We start from the raw sequence: 15,988 nt of genomic DNA, 5'->3' as shown, positions 1-15,988 counted from the left end.
AATGTTCTTTCTCTTCCAGGTTCTTGATGTTGCTTCCATTGGGCAGTTGTATTCCTTCTGTTTTTCTTATTTTCCCTCTGTTCATTATTAATGCAGCACACTTGTCTAGTCCAAACTCCATTGCTATATCGCTACTGAATATACGGACAGTGTTTAGCAGTGATTCGATTTCTGACTGGGACTTTCCATACAACTTCAGATCGTCCATGTACAGCAGATGGTTGATTTGACTTGATGTTTTAGATGTTTGGTATCCGAGGCCTGTTTTGTTTAGTATTTGTGAAAATGGGGTCATGGCGATTACAAACAACAGAGGGGATAGTGAGTCCCCTTGGAAAATGCCTCTTCTAATGCTAACCTGTCCAAGTGCCTCGCCATTGATTGTTAACTGTGTACTCCACATGCTCATTGCTTTTTTAATAAATATCTGAATGTTTTTGCTAACACCAGTTGTTTCTAAACATTTTAGTATCCATGTGTGAGGCAATGAATTGAAGGCTTTCTTGTCAATCCATGCAATACTTAGATTTGTTTTTCTTCTCTTGCAATTTTCTAAAATCATTTTGTCAATCAGCAGCTGGTCTTTTGTGCCTCTGGTGTTCGGGCAATTTCCTTTCTGTTCAACTGGAAGCTGTTTGTTAGTTAATAAGTGTTGCATCACTTCATCTGCTATTATTCCAATTAATAATTTGAACATGGTTGGCAGGCAGGTTATCGGTCTATAATTACTTGGAACTGCACCTTTTGCTGGGTCTTTCATGATGAGATGAGTTTTCCCAGTTGTTAGCCATTGTTCAATATCACCTCCTTGCAAAATGTGATTGAACTGTTTTGATAGTTGTTTATGAAGGCTTATTAGGTGTTTAAGCCAAAAGCCATGCAGTTCATTGTCGCCTGGCGCAGTCCAATTTTTAATTTTCTTTGCTCTTTCACTTATTAATTCTGGTGTTATTATTAGATCTTGCATTTGTTGGTTACATTTTTTGACCTCTTTCATCCAGCCTGCTTTTTTATTATAATCTATTGGATTGTCCCAGAATTTCTCCCAGAATTGCACTGTTTCTTTTTTATTTGGTGTTTCTACGTTTCTTGCAGTTTCTCCTTCTATGCTTTGGTAGAAACGTCTCTGATTCGACTGGAATTGGAGATTCTGCCTGTGTTGTGTAATTCTGGCTTCATACCTGCTAATCTTCTTTGACACTGCTGTTATTTGCTGCTTTATTATTTCCAGGACTTCTCTAATTTTTCTTGAATCTAGGTGGTATTTTTGGATCAAATACTGTTTGGTGTTTTCATTCTTCATCTTCTTGTCTTTCATATCTTTCAGTTTACTAGCATCTGATCTAAGCCTGGAGATTTTATTTTCTAATCTAATCTTCCATTTAGGTGATGTACTGCTTTCTTTTTTTACAGGTCCACTGATCTTATATCCGAGCTCTTGTGTTGTTATTGTTGCTGCACTGTACATTAGTTGGTTTGTTTCTTGCAAATTATTGGTTGTTATCTCTGCAAGTGCAGCACTGACATCTTTTAATGCTTGAGCGAGTTGTTTTTTGGCAACTGTTTTTAGAGCTGGAAGTCGAACCCTGGTGGTTGTTTGGTTCATGTGCTCAGTTATTTTTTGCTTAAGTTCTTGTTGCTTTTCTGTTAAATGGCATTTGGGTTTTTGAGGTGAAGGCAAAGGGGTGGTTGCCTGGTTTTGATTTTGAAACAGTTCAGTAACAGTGGCATCCTCGATTTCCAACACCTCCTCCACCTGCGCCTGAGCAACTTCTTCAATTGGTGGTAATTCTTCTTCCATATCTTGAGCCTGTGTTGCTCTTTGCAGTTCTTCCAGCTCAACTCCTGTGAATACTTTATTTCTTATTATGTATCTTCTCTGGTCTGCTAGCCTTTGTTCTGTTATTTCTGTATCTGGATGCTTCTCTTTCCAAATTTGGTACATTCTTTTTAAATAACCTCTTCTAGTTGGACTAGACTTGTAATAACAGATCATTATTTCCTTGTTGGCATTTTTTGTATATTTTTTTCGGTTAAGCGACGTTTCTTCCAGTAACTTTGCTGTCTTCAGCCCTGGTTGCTCAACTGAAGATCCTGAGTCCTGTTGCCCACTTGCCACCAGATGTCCAGGGACTATAGCACCTGGCGCGGTCCTTGCTGACCCGGGCGACGACCGATCCGGTATAGATTTATTAAAGTTACGTCTCACCATATTGTTGATGGGTGAGGCACTCTTTGTCTGGCTCCTCCGGTGAGACCTGTCCAGTATGGTTGGACCTCTGGCATAGCTCTCACCTTCCTCAGAGCACACAAGCCCCACAACCACGCCAAGGTAGTGCCTCACTGGGGGTTGTTGTTGTTGTTGTTGTTGTTGTTAACACTATTATTATTATTATTATTATTATTATTATTATTATTATTATTATTATAACAGAGGAGTAGGAGGAGTGCCCTGCTATTTGTAAGATCTTGTGCAGTATTTACACAAGAATAACTCCAAGCAGAAGACATGGAACCTGTAACAAAGCATTTTTATTAAGCAACAAACATACTCAGTAAACACACTGAGTAAAGATAGCAGATACAACAGCTTGGCAGATTCAGTATATTCCAATAGAGTGAAACCTAACTGCAGATGCATTAAACAATTCAAACATATATAACGCTATTCACTGCAGGCCCGCCCCAGTTTGTACTGCAAGGGATGCTCTAAACCAGGGATTCTCAAACTTGGGTCCTCAGGTGTTATTGGACTTCAACTCCCATAATCCCCAGCCTCAGTGGCCTTTGGTTGGGGATTATGGGAGTTGAAGTCCAATAACACCTGAGGACCCAAGTTTGAGAATCACTGCTCTAAACAAACGTGGCATATCTCTTTAGCTGCAGTACTCTCCAGTGTCCAGAAAGTGCTTTCTGTCTTTCATGATCATAAGCAATTCTACCTCCAGGCATTTTCCTCAGCCAAAGCCCCCTCTGTCACCTGCCAACACCATGACCCTGTGGAAAATACATAGAAAGGAAGGCCTGGTATCCTTTCCTACCATGGTTTTCTGTGTGAATAAGCTCCTAAAAGCCATGAGCTCACACACTCCCTCCTCTCCTTTCCAGCTCCTTTGTGCAGAAGTGGTAGAGAAGGATCACATTTACTTTCAGTTTGAAATTAATCAAAGTTTCACATTGCATATAAACTCAAGAAACTCTGGTTTACTTCATAACAGTTAAAGCAGGGGAACCAGGATCAAACCAAGGTTTCTGATACTAGTATTAATTGAGGCTTGAAGTATATCAGAGTCCCCCAGTTCACACATAATACAGAATTCAGGTTGACTTCAAAATGACAATAAAAGCTCATTAAGGCCATGCACACAACCGTGGCAGCAGTGGGGAGGCAAGAAGGGGGCAGGGGGGCAGGGAGGCAGGGTTGGACCTACCTTCCCCCAGAGAATCTGTAGTCCCTTCTTCAGCACACCAGGGTGCGCCCACAGGATCCACGCTGCTCCCAGCAGCGCAGATTGCGGGAGGCCGGATAAACTGAGTCCCATGCGACGTACCATGCGATGAGAGTAGTGCACTGGGGAATCCCCCATGAGTTGGGCGCTCTGTGCATTCTGCCTGCATGCAGCCCAAGCTCACACGACCCTGGCCCTTGGGTTGAGGGTGTGCTTGTGCCCTCTGACCCAGTTAAGGGCCAGGGTTAAATGTTGGGCTTGCAGGGGCGGAAGCACCAGGATAGGGAATGATCCCAGTGCTACACACACGCAGCCCGGGCTGCTCATGTGGATAGCCTCACTGTTTCCTACCTTTGCACAGTTTCTTGTCATGTCTGAATGGGCTAAAGATTTCTATAAAGCTCAGATGTTTTGCTTAACATATATCATGCTAATTAGCAACATTAATGTAAAACAAATATTCTGGAAAATTGACTCTAAACCAAAGTTTCTTATCCTTGGGCCCCCAGATGTTGATGGACTACAACTCCCATCATCCCCACCCATGTCCATTGTGGCTAGGGATGATGGGAGTTGTGGTCCATCAACCTCTGAGGGCCCAAGGTTATGAAACCCTGCTCTAAACAATAGACTCAGTTTTCTGTGTGTTTGTTCTCTGATTCTGTGCAAATATATCTGTGCTGTGGCTCCATCTGTGAAATCTGTGTTATATAATCTCCACTCTAACAACTTTGGTTAACTCCAAAACTAACTGTCAGGAGCTACCGAACCTGGACTGAGGACTGAGATTCTGCATAATATGCAGCAGGCCTTCGAGCTTCCCAGTCCTGGAAGCCAGCCCACTTTCCGGCTCTTTCCGTAACGGGGAGGGATATCGGAAGTTTCCTGCTTGAGACTGGCCTTCCCTCCGTTTCAAGGTCTTTTTTGATGCTGCTGTGTTTGGTTTTCTTTCTCTGTTTCCTTGATCTTTGACTTGCTCCTGACCTCAGGCTTGCTGTTTGGCTCCTGCTCTTGGTTTGTCTGCTTGGCTTGACCCTGAAATCTGGCTTGCTGCTTGATCCCTGGCCCCTGGTTCACGTGCTGGCTTGACCCTTGGCTTGTTCCTGACTATCAGCACACTGCTTCACCTGTCCTGGGCTTTGATCCCTGCCCTGCACCACCTGCAGGTAGCTGCCCATGGCTCAGCCTGACAATAACCTCCTTGTGTAAGTGCAATATTTTACTTCAGTCCCAGTAAAACGCAAGATTTACTTCTTGGAACTTTACAAATTGCTAAGTAATAAAAAGGGGAGCAAACAAGTATTGTCTGCAAGATAGCCTTAATTGGGGCTGTAAACTGTAATCAGTAAATTATTTATTCATGTTATTCTTAATGTAGTGTTCAGTTTTTATACCGCCTTTCATGATGCATCTCAGGGTGGTTTACAAAACTTATAATACAATAAAACTCCATAAAAGTTTCATCTAAAACCTTAAAATCAGTGAAACAGTAAAAATCACAAAACAGCAAAAAAGAATCATCAAAAAGACAAACAGAAACAGGAAAGCTGAGAGACCTGGCAGCCCCTAAAGGGTAAAAGCCTGAACAAATAAAAGAGTCTTTAGTTGTGTTTTAAAAAACAGCCCCAGATGTCAAGGAACAGACATTCACTGGGAGAGCATTCCAGAGTCTGCGGCAACAACAGAGAAGGCCCTGTCCCATGTGCACGACAATCTAGCCTCCCTAGATATGGAAAATACCGCTCTTTATTGGTGTAATTATGAAGAGCTAAAGCTCAAAATCCTTGGTTCAAGTATCTTCTCAGCCAGGATGGCTCCCTGGATGGCTTAGATAAACCACTTTTTACCTCATCCCATCCTACACACTGGTCAAAGCTTTGGTTTAATGAGTGAGGGCCAGTTTTATTTTATTTTTTATTTATTTTATTTTACATTTTATATCCTGCTCTTCCTCCAAGGAGCCCAGAGCGGTGTACTACATACTTAAGTTTCTCCTCACAACAACCCTGTGAAGTAGGTTAGGCTGAGAGAGACGTGACTGGCCCAGAGTCATGCAGCAAGTATCATGGCTTAACGGAGATTTGAACTCAGGTCTCCCCGGTCCTAGTCCAGCACTCTAACCACTACACCATGCTGGCTCTCCACTTTAATCAGTGAAGCTTAGGATATTGTTTGTTTATTTTGAGGCTCCTTTGGCTCTGCTGTGTTACTGTAAGAGGAAACTGGTGAGCAGTGAGGAAAAAAATAAAGATGGCCTTTCCTACCTATGAGTGGTAGGTTTCATGTATTAAATTGCAAGTTCTGGCCTCAGACAGAGACACCATGAGGAGGATCATTTTCTATGTGTGCCCCCTTCCTGCATCCTCAGGTCAACATGAACAGTCCTGCTTCATGTTCCCTCACTGCTTGAAGTTAGGTGAATGAATTTGAAAGGCAGGATTGTGGCACCCTCAAAAGGCCCATCTAGCTCCCAACACTGTATAGCTTTAGGAACATAGGAGGCTGCCTTATACCAGCCATTACACTTATATCAGTCAGACCATTGGTCCATCTAGCTCAGTATTGTCTACACTGACTGATAGCGGCTCTCCAAGGTTTCAGGCCAGAGTCTTTCCCAGGTGCCAGGGATTGAACCTGGGACTCCCCCGCATACATGTGGGGAGAGAATCACCAAGAAGTCTAACACAGACACTTTGAATTTCAGAAGAGGAAACCTCTCCAAAATGAGGAGTATGTTGAAAAGAAAGCTGAAAGCGAAAATCAGGAGAGTCACTTCGCTCCAGAATGCATGGAGTTTACTCAAAACCTAGAAGCCCAGTTAGATTATATACCCAAAAGGAGGAAAGGTACCACTAAGCCCAGGAGGATGCCAGCATGGCTAATAGGTACCGTCAAGGAAGCCATAAAAGGGAAGAAGACTTCCTTCCGAAATTGGAAGGCCTGTCCCAATGAAGAGAACAGAAAGGAACACAAACTCTGGCAAAAGAAATGCAAGGCAACAATAAAGGAGGCGAAAAGAAAGTTTGAGGAACATTAAGCTAAAAGTATGAAGGGGAATAACAAAAACTTCTTTAAATACATCAGATGCAGGAAACCTGCCAGGGAGGCAGTTGGACCATTAGACAATGAGGGAGTGAAAGGGTTTATTAAGGAGGATATGGAGGCTGCAGAGAAGCTCAATGAGTTCTTTGTGTCCATCTTCACGGCAGAGGATACTGAGCATATACCTGTTCCTTTACCAGGCTCTATAGGGATGGAGGCTAGAGAGCTGAGTCAGATAGAAGTGACAAGAGATGATGTTCTAAACTGTCTAGAAAAACGGAAAGCTAGCAAATCGCCAGGGCTGGATGGCATCCATCCAAGAGTCCTCAAAGAGCTCGAATGTGAAAATGCTGACCTCCTTGCTAAAATATACAACTTATCCCTGTAATCAGGCTCTATACCGGAGGACTGGAAAGTAGCAAATGTAACACCGATTTTCAAAAAAGGATCATGGGGCGATCCGGGAAATTACAGGCCGGTTAGCTTAACATCTGTTCCAGGCAAATTGATAGAAAGCATTCTCAAGGATAAAATTGTATAGCACATAGAAGAACAGGCCCTGCTGGGGGAGAACCAGCATGGCTTCTGCAAAGGGATATCTTGCCTCATAAACCTTTTGGAGTTCTTTGAGAGTGTCAACTAGTGTGTGGATCAAGGTGATCCAGTTGACATAGTATACCTGGACTTCCAAAAAGCTTTCAGCAAAGTTCCTCATTAAAGACTCCTGAGGAAACTTAGCAGTCATGGGATAAGGGGACAAGTACATGTATGGATTGCAAACTGGTTGAAAGACAGGAAACAGAGGATAGGGCTAAATGGAGAGTTTTCACAATGGAGGGAAGTAAGAAGTGGGGTCCCCCAGGGATCGGTACTGGGACCAGTGCTTTTTAATTTATTCATAAATGATCTAGAAGTAGGGGTAAGCAGTGAGATGGCCAAATTTGCAGATGATACCAAACTCTTTTGGGTAGTGAAATCCAAAATGGATTATGAGGAGCTCCAAAAGGATCTCTCCAAACTGGATGAGTGGGTGACAAAATGGCAAATGCAGTTCAGTGTTGGCAAGTGTAAAGTGATGCACATTGGGACGAAAAACCCCAACTTCAAATATATGCTGATGGGATCTGAGCTGTCGGTGACTGACCAGGAGAGAGTTGTGGTGGACAGCTCATTGAAAGTGTTGACTCAATGTGCGGCAGCTGTCAAAAAGGCTGATTTCATGCTAGGGATCATTAGAAATGGGGTTGAAAATAAAACTGCTAATATTATAATGCCCTTATACAAAACTGTGGTGCAGCCACACCTGGAGTACAATTCTGTGTACAATTCTGGTCACTACATCTTTAAAAGGACATTGTAGAACTGGAAAAGGTGCAGAAGAGGGCAACCAAGATGATCCTAGAGCACCTTTCTTTCTTATGAGGCAAGGCTACAGCACCTGGGGCTATTTAGTTTAGAAAAAAGACGACTGCAAGGAAACATGATAGAGGTCTATAAAATCATGCACGGTGTGGAGAAAGTGGACAGAGAGAAATTCTTCTCCCTCTCACATAACACTAGAACCAGGGGTCATCCCATAAAATTAATTGCCAGAAAATCTAGGACCAATAAATGGAAGTATTTTTCCACACTACATATAATTAACTTGTGGAATTCTCTGCCACAAGATGTGGTGACAGCCAACAACCTGGATGGCTTTAAGAGGGGCTTGGATAACTTCATGGAGGAGAGGTCTATCATCGGCTACTAGTTGGAGGGCTATAGGCCACTTCCGGCAGATGCCTCTGAGTACCAGTTTCAGGGGAGTAATAGCAAGAGAGAGTGCATGCCCTCAACTCCTGCCTGTAGGTTTCCAGTGGCATCTGGTGGGCCACTGTGTGAAACATGATGCTGGACTAGATGGTCCTTGGGCCTGATCCAGCAGGGCTGTTCTTATGACTTTCTGCATGCAGAGCGGATGCTCTGCCTCTGATATATGGCCCCATCACCTAAGGCAGGGTTGCACAACTTTAACGCCTGCCTCCAGCAGTTGTTGGTCTACAACTCCCATCATCCCCAGCCACAGTGGCCAATAGTTAGCGGTGATGGGAGATGTTGGACAGCCAGAGGGCTGAAGTTGTGCAGCCCTGCCCTTAGGGTAATACTTCGCAGCAGACAGTGCTCACATGTAGTCACCTATCCAAATACAAATCAAGGTTAACCTTACTTAGCAAAGGAGTCAGTTCATGCTCACTACTGCAAGACCAGCCGAATCTTAGCTTTTACTGCATGGTAAATATCTGCTTCTTTAGGAGAGCTGTTAGAAGTTAGAGAATGCTAGTAGATCTGCTGCTGATTTTCTGAATTATCCTGCTGCCATAACTTTTCTAGTTTTTATGAGTTTCTGCAGATTTGATGTGTGGTTTTTTTCATTAATTCTATATCAATATTTTTTAAACATTATTTTCATTGATTTTCATATAAATAGCTAAAAAGCACAGAAATGTAATTTCGATTCTTGTGAGTGGCTCATTACTGAATCAGTTTTTTAAAAAACCAAACACAGACCAATATAATAATCCAAATATGCAAAGGCTAGTACACAAATTGTCTACGAGAAGGGAGGTAGTGGATTTATACATTCCTTTAATTCTGTATTCATGTTTCAACATTGATTTTTAACTTGACTTTATTAGCTGCCTTGGCAGTAAGATATACATCTTGCAATAACTTTTTATTTATCTCTCTATATCTCTTGCACTACCTTCCGTATCTCAGAATGACATCTGGAATGATCATTTGAGAATATTATATCTACATTGATTTAAAGTGTATTGATTTGATTAATCATTTCAAATATATGCATTAGTTAAAATGCTTTAACTCAGAAGCCCTAGCTTTACTTTGCATTGTACATCCCGTTGCTTTTTATTTGTTACAACTTGCATCCCATTCTTTCTCCAAGGCACTCCTTGGAGAAGCTTTTAGCCTCACAGGGAAGATTAGGTTAAGAGAAATGGCTAGTCCAAAGCCATTCCCTTTAATAGGCCAATAGGAATTTGAACCTAATTTGCTCACTCCAGCTGTTACATCACATAGGCTCACAACATGACTGAAGGAATGTGGAGGGAATCGAGGGAAAGTGTTATTTTGCAACAATAGTGGTACCAATGCTCTTTTAATTATTCAGGGGAAATGTGAAAATTTAACAAACTGTAAACAGCTTTGATAATACATGTTTTTTTAGCTATTTGATTGCTGCAAGTTAGACACTGGGTCAGTGCTATGCAGACAGACCATCTGTTTCCTGACTAAGTCATCCCCAGGATTTTGGCCCGTATTTGCTGTCCAGATGGGACTATCTTCACTCCCTTGCTTTCCCTTCTCAGACATCCAATACCCTCTCATGGGCCATGTACCATCTGGCCAGGGACCTAGAGATTCAAGAAGCCTTGTACCAGGAGGTGATCAGTGTGGTGCCCAAAGACCGCATCCCCGATGCTAAGGATCTTGCCAGAATGCCACTGCTTAAAGCAGTCATCAAGGAGACGCTCAGGTAAGTGTCATTGGTCATCTGAAGACCAAGAGATGGAATAAGAGGTGTGGTGGCCTTGGGTGCCTTCTTTGTGACTCCTTTGTGACCACCTTGCCCAACTGAAATATCGGTTCCATCCATTTCCATTTTTTCTTGTGTGAAGAGTTCCTTCTTACCTGTTGAGCCACACGGTGACCCCTCCCTTGCTGTCCTTGCAGGCTTTACCCTGTCGTCCCCACCAATGCCCGAGTCATTGCAGAAAATGACGTGGTGGTTGGAGGGTACAAGTTTCCAAAGAATGTGAGTAGAGATGTATTCCTGATTTTTCACGTCCAGCGTTTGTTAGTGTCCAGCAGCCAGAAATGAGGGTGAATTAAAAGGGAGTTGCTGGACTGGCCACTTGAACAGCCTATGCTAAGAAGGGAGCTCAGCAAAAGCAGCTTGGTGGGGTGGGAATGCGACAGTTTGGTTGTTCTATTTATACCCTGCTTTTCAGCTGGGATTGCTTCCCAAATGTGTGAAATTACAATTCGAATCCATTCAAAATTATATTAGAGATATATGAGGGTGGGGGGTGGTAGGCAATCTCTTCTGGTGGCAGTTGGATGACATAGTCGAGTTCCCAGACTGCTCAGCAGGGTGGGTGCAGAAGGCACGGCAAAGAGGCTGGTTCAAGACCGTTGCTAATTCTCTGTGTTTCCCTCTGGGCTCAGACCCTCTTTGTGTTGGCCCACTATGTGCTCTCCCATGATGAAAGCAGCTTCCCGGAGCCAGAGCGCTTCCTGCCACGTCGCTGGCTGCGGGATCAGAGAGACTCGCTTCCTCACCCCTTCAGCTCCATCCCCTTTGGCTATGGGGTGCGTGCCTGTGTGGGGCGCCGTATTGCTGAACTGGAGATGCATCTGGCTCTTGCCAGGGTGAGTTACTATATGTCAGCTGGAGCTCTGGAATTGTCTGCTTTTGGAGAAGACACGACGGCAAAATACAGGCTTGGAATTCCTCAAAGCTGAGGCATCCGGTCAGGCAAAAGCTAGGTCTCTACCCAAAGGAAATTCAGTTAAAACAGCTACTTCTGATGGTTATTAATGGTCAGGAAATCATACAGGCACTATCATGCCTTGGACTGCAAGAAACAAATTTTCACAAGCAACCTATTTTCAGCCAAGGGTAACATAACCTTTCCCCCGCTTGTGCCTTTCAATGTATCTCACATTGTTAGCTTATAAAATGTTCATTACAGAAGAAGATAATCTAAGGACACAGATTGCAGTGCATGATCGTTTGATATTTATATTTGATGTTGGTATGATAAAAGCCCCCTTCGTGCATTATGTAGATGTGTACGCTGCATCCAGTTACAACACCCACAGGAGTGTGCTGGCAAGCCCCAACCCTGTGCCAACATGCTCTGCCTCCACCTAACCATTCTCCAGGCATACGGTATTTGTCTACAGCAGGGCTGCACAACTTTGATCCTCCAGCTGTTTTGGACTGCAGCTCCCATATTCCCAGCCACAGTGGTCAATCATCAGGAATGCTGGGAGCTGTAGTCCAAGATCTGCAAGAGAGGCAAAGTTGGGACTAAATATTTAGGACTCAAGCTATACCTGGGGAGAGATCTTTCCCAACACTGGAGCATTCTTAATCATGGGGAGGATCTTCCTCTGGGTGCGGATGTGTTTGTCTTCAGATGCTGTATGCGTAGAGAGTAGGGTGTGTGGCTAAGGAGCACATTGGTAGGCGGGCAGGGCTTGTACAGGGTACACAGTTACAAACTGCTTGAAGAGGGCTAGAATGTTTGCCCCTAAAAAAGAAAAGAAAAAGGCAGCTGCTCATGCAGCCAAATATGCAGGAAGGAAGCAGCCTGTGTTGAACGTTGTGTTGGTCATAAAATAGAAACCATCTGTTCCGTCTTGCTGAACTGTGTATGAAGTAACTAGCTAACAGGCAGCACAACCTCCCCTAATTTGGTGCAGACCTAATGAGAAACGACTTGAGATACATTTGTTTGAAAGCATGTCCCCAAGATGCTGAGTTGTTGTTTTTCCCCTGTGTTTTTAGATGCAAAGTAATTGCACCATGGTGATTCACTGTATTTGCACTTATAGTGCATTTGTGTGGGAGCAATATAAGCACAAAAACAATGGCTCATCAAATGCAAATACTTTGTCCCAATGTGGTGAAGACCTATGGAGCAACAGCTGCAACTATGGTTCCCAACCTTTCCCACCCCAAGGCACACTTGCATAAACAATCGAGGCACCCTGCTCTCACTTGACACATACACCGGTCACTGAGCACAGGAAATCATTGTTAATTCTAAATAATATTAATATTGTAACTTTATTTCAATGTAAATTTTTTGCCTTGCTCCCCCACCCCAGCAAGAAATGTTACTATTACTTTATTTTTATAAGCTTTTATCTCAACCATACAATATGTCTGAGGAAGGGGGAAACACTCCCTAAGCAGGGACCCTGTTGTGAACTACACCTGGTTTCGCACTCTGTACATGCTCAGAGGGAAAGAGGGAAAGTCACATCATACACAAACTGAATTGGTTCTTGGAGATGGTGACCATGTAGGATCTAGGCGTGCAAACAGAGATAGAGAGAGAGACACTCAGAAAGTTCAATGGGCTTTATTATTAAAAGTTGCTCATCAGGACAAAATAAAAACATGTTTCCGATTCAAAGTGTAGTGTAATGTGCCTAACTAACATATGTGTGTGCAATCAGTAATTACAGCTATCTAACAATCTAACAAATCCTTAATAAAACATTTAGAGAGAAGCAGAGAAAGAAGGAGGAGGAAGGGGGGGCTTAGGAAGGGGGTAGCAGTGATTAGTAAGGAGGAGGAAAGTAGGGATCCAAGGCTTGTGAAGGCAGCATATTACCAGGATCAGAGGCTTGAGAGCGGTGGGGCTTTCAGCTGAAGGAGAGAGGCTGTAGCTGGGAACAGTAACTTGGGAGCGGTGGTCTGGCTTCTGGTGGTCAAGCAGGCTGGTCAAGCAGACAGTTTGCTCAGAGCGAGGCAGAGAGTGAAGGTACCATGGCTGGGGAAGTCTTGACTTCTCACTGCACAGTGGAAGTCACAAACAGTCCCTTCTCCCATGGAAAGAGTTCCTGCCTGTAGCCCTGCGGCTTGGGCAGCAAACTCTTGGATTGCTCATGAGCAGATCTTGCTTGTAGGCACAAGATTGCTTGTAGGCAAGAGACTGCCAGTTCTCTGTCCAGTAAGCTATTCTTTATAGTTGTATCTTCCTTTGATCTCCCATCATCTTTCCTGGGTCCCAAAAGGTGACAACTTGCTGTTACCTTCTGGATAATGTCTTTTTAATTATTCAGGCAGTCCAGGGAGAAACATCTAACATCTTCTGTTAGCTGCTATCTTGGGGAGGGGACCAAAGCAAATCTGCATCTCTGAGCTGCAAATGGGCCTCTTCTCTTGTCCCCAGATTTGGGCCTAGTCCCAGAAGGTGTTAGTGAAAGGACTAAATCTACAGGTGTTCTTCTAGGGTGGAATTTCTATAGACAGCAACTGAGTAATCCCCTTTGGGCATAGCAGAGCAATCATTGACAAAGATTAACATAGACTTCTTGCAACAGGAAAGGGGAGATCAGCCCCTGGCCTCTTCCACAAACATTATCTGATAGTGAGTTACATTTTAGCATATTGATTAGCTCAGGCCTAGCCCTTGTGTTTCTGTGAGTGCCCATTTCACAATGCAATGCTGGATTGCCTTCTCTTTCACAGAGTAGTACATGAGGCAGGCAAGAGACCTGGGTGTCAGTTCACCTTGAGTCCAGGCAGTCATTCATTCCTTAATAAAATGGAACTAGACACAGGCCTGAATTCAATATAATTCTGGGTTGATAGCTCTGGGTTGAATGTTGGGGTCAAGCGGGGAGTCCCCAACAACCCCATCCTTGGGTGATGTGCCCATATCCTCTCGCACAGAGGATACTCCTCCAGGGGGCAGGGGCCTCTTAGTAGTGGGTGATTCGATCATTAAGGGCATAGAGAGATGGGTCTGTGACCTGCGTATAGACCGCACAGTTACTTGCCAGCCTGGTGTGAAGGTTGCAGACGTCACACTACGTCTAGATAGGCTGTTGGGCAGTGCTGGAGAGGAATCAGCTGTCGTGGTGCACATTGGCACTAACAATGTTGGGAAATGCAGTCGGGAGGTCCTGGAAGCCAAATTTAGACTGCTAGGTAACATACTGAAGTCCAGGACCCCCAGGGTAGCATTCTCTGAAGTGCTACCTGTTCCACACACAGGGACAGCGAGACAGGCGGAGCTGAGGGGTCTTGATGTGTGGATGAGACAGTGGTGCCGAGAGGGAGGGTTTAGATTTGTTAGGCACTGGGATATATTTTGGGGAAAGTGAAGCCTGTACAAAAGGGACGGGCTCCACTTGAACCAAAATGGAACCAGACTTCTGGCGCTAAAAATCAAGAAGGTCGCAGAGCAGCTTTTAAAATGACACCAGGGGGATTGCCGGTGGGAACAGGCTGGTATCTGCTTCAGCTGGCAAAATCCCCTAAGGTGTAAGGGTGAACACGTTTTGGATAAACCAGGAGGGGACAGAGTAAAACCAGGAGTTGAGCAGAAGGAAACACAGGACAGCTTGCCAAATAGGTCAAATGATGGTAAGGGAGATAGCACACACCAACACCAGGTGAGGGACCCAGCTTATAGGTTTCTGTATATCAATGCCAGAAGCCTCCGAGCCAAGATGGGTGAGCTGGAGTACTTGATTACTAATGAGAACATAGATATAGTGGGTGTAACAGAAACCTGGTGGAATGGTGAGAACCAGTGGGACACGATTATTCCTAGATATAAACTCTATAGAAGGGACAGGGAGGGGAGGGTTGGGGGAGGATTGGCACTGTATATCAAAGAAGGGATAGATTCCAATAAGAGAGAAAACCTAGGTGGACCAGAGTCCTCCACAGAAGCATGGTGGGTAACATTATGAGGACTGAAAGGAAATGTATTACTAGAGACGTGCTATAGCCCTCCGGATCAAAATGCTGAGAGTGACCTGGAGTTGGAGAAAGAAATAAAAGAAGTGTCAAAGAGAGACAGGACAGTAATAACAGGTGACTTCAACTACCCACACATAGACGGGGTAAATTCATATTCAGGTAATGACAGAGAGTCCAAATTTCTAGATGTTAGTCGCAGAACCAACCAGAGAGATGGCCACTTTGGATTTAATCCTGTGCGGTGCCCAGGACCTGGTGCGAGATGTCAGAGTTGCAGAACCATTGGGTAGCAGTGACCATAGTGTGATCCAATTCAGCATATATGTGAGTGGAGAATTGTCAAGGAAGTCCAACACAGATACGTTGGACTTCAGAAGAGTAAACTTCTCAAAAATGAGGGGACTGGTAAGAAGGAAGTTGAAAGGGAAAGTCAGGAGGGTCAAATCACTCCAGAAAGCATGGAACTTATTTAAAAACACAGTACTAGAAACACAGTTGGAATGTATACCAAGAAAGAGGAAAGGTACCCCCCCACCAAGTTCAGGAGGATGCCAGCGTCGCTAACAAGTAGAGTCAGGGAAGCTATAAAAGGGAAGGAGACTTGTAAAAGGGAGAAGATGAGGGTATAAAGTATGAGATCATGATTATATCTAGCCTTAGTCACACACTATGTTCAAGGCACATGCAATCTGCTTACAGTGTACATGTGGTTGTGGTTCTATATGCACATGTAGTTGTTCACATTATTTTTAGTGCATACAGCAGTACACATGAACAGTATGCTGTACAGTTCAAGGGATCTAGTCCCTGTATTGACTTTTGAAATGAATGAATTAATGTATAGTCATTCACATAAAAGGGTTTGTGTCATGACAGACATGATCTTTGTGGCTCTGCTCATCCCTGCCCAACTCTGCCCCTTTCCCTCTCAACTCACAAGCAAAATATGACAGGCTGGAGATTCAGGAAGGGAAGGTGGCATTGG

At 43.9% G+C, this 15,988-nt stretch overlaps 1 protein-coding gene across 1 annotated transcript in view; it reads left to right on the top strand.

The window, feature by feature from the left end:
• LOC128340957 (sterol 26-hydroxylase, mitochondrial-like) overlaps positions 1-15,988 on the top strand; it is a 31,561-nt gene that overhangs the window by 13,875 nt on the left and 1,698 nt on the right. The window contains exons 6-8 of the mRNA XM_053286898.1: positions 9,860-10,026; positions 10,224-10,305; positions 10,719-10,922. Coding sequence (XP_053142873.1) covers positions 9,860-10,026; positions 10,224-10,305; positions 10,719-10,922 — 453 coding nt within the window. The remainder of the gene's footprint in view (positions 1-9,859; positions 10,027-10,223; positions 10,306-10,718; positions 10,923-15,988) is intronic.

Source organism: Hemicordylus capensis, chromosome 1 (assembly GCF_027244095.1).
Source record: "Hemicordylus capensis ecotype Gifberg chromosome 1, rHemCap1.1.pri, whole genome shotgun sequence".
NCBI lineage: Eukaryota > Metazoa > Chordata > Lepidosauria > Squamata > Cordylidae > Hemicordylus > Hemicordylus capensis.
The sequence above is the reverse complement of the archived record's forward strand: the minus strand, read 5'-3'. Positions and strand labels throughout refer to the sequence as shown.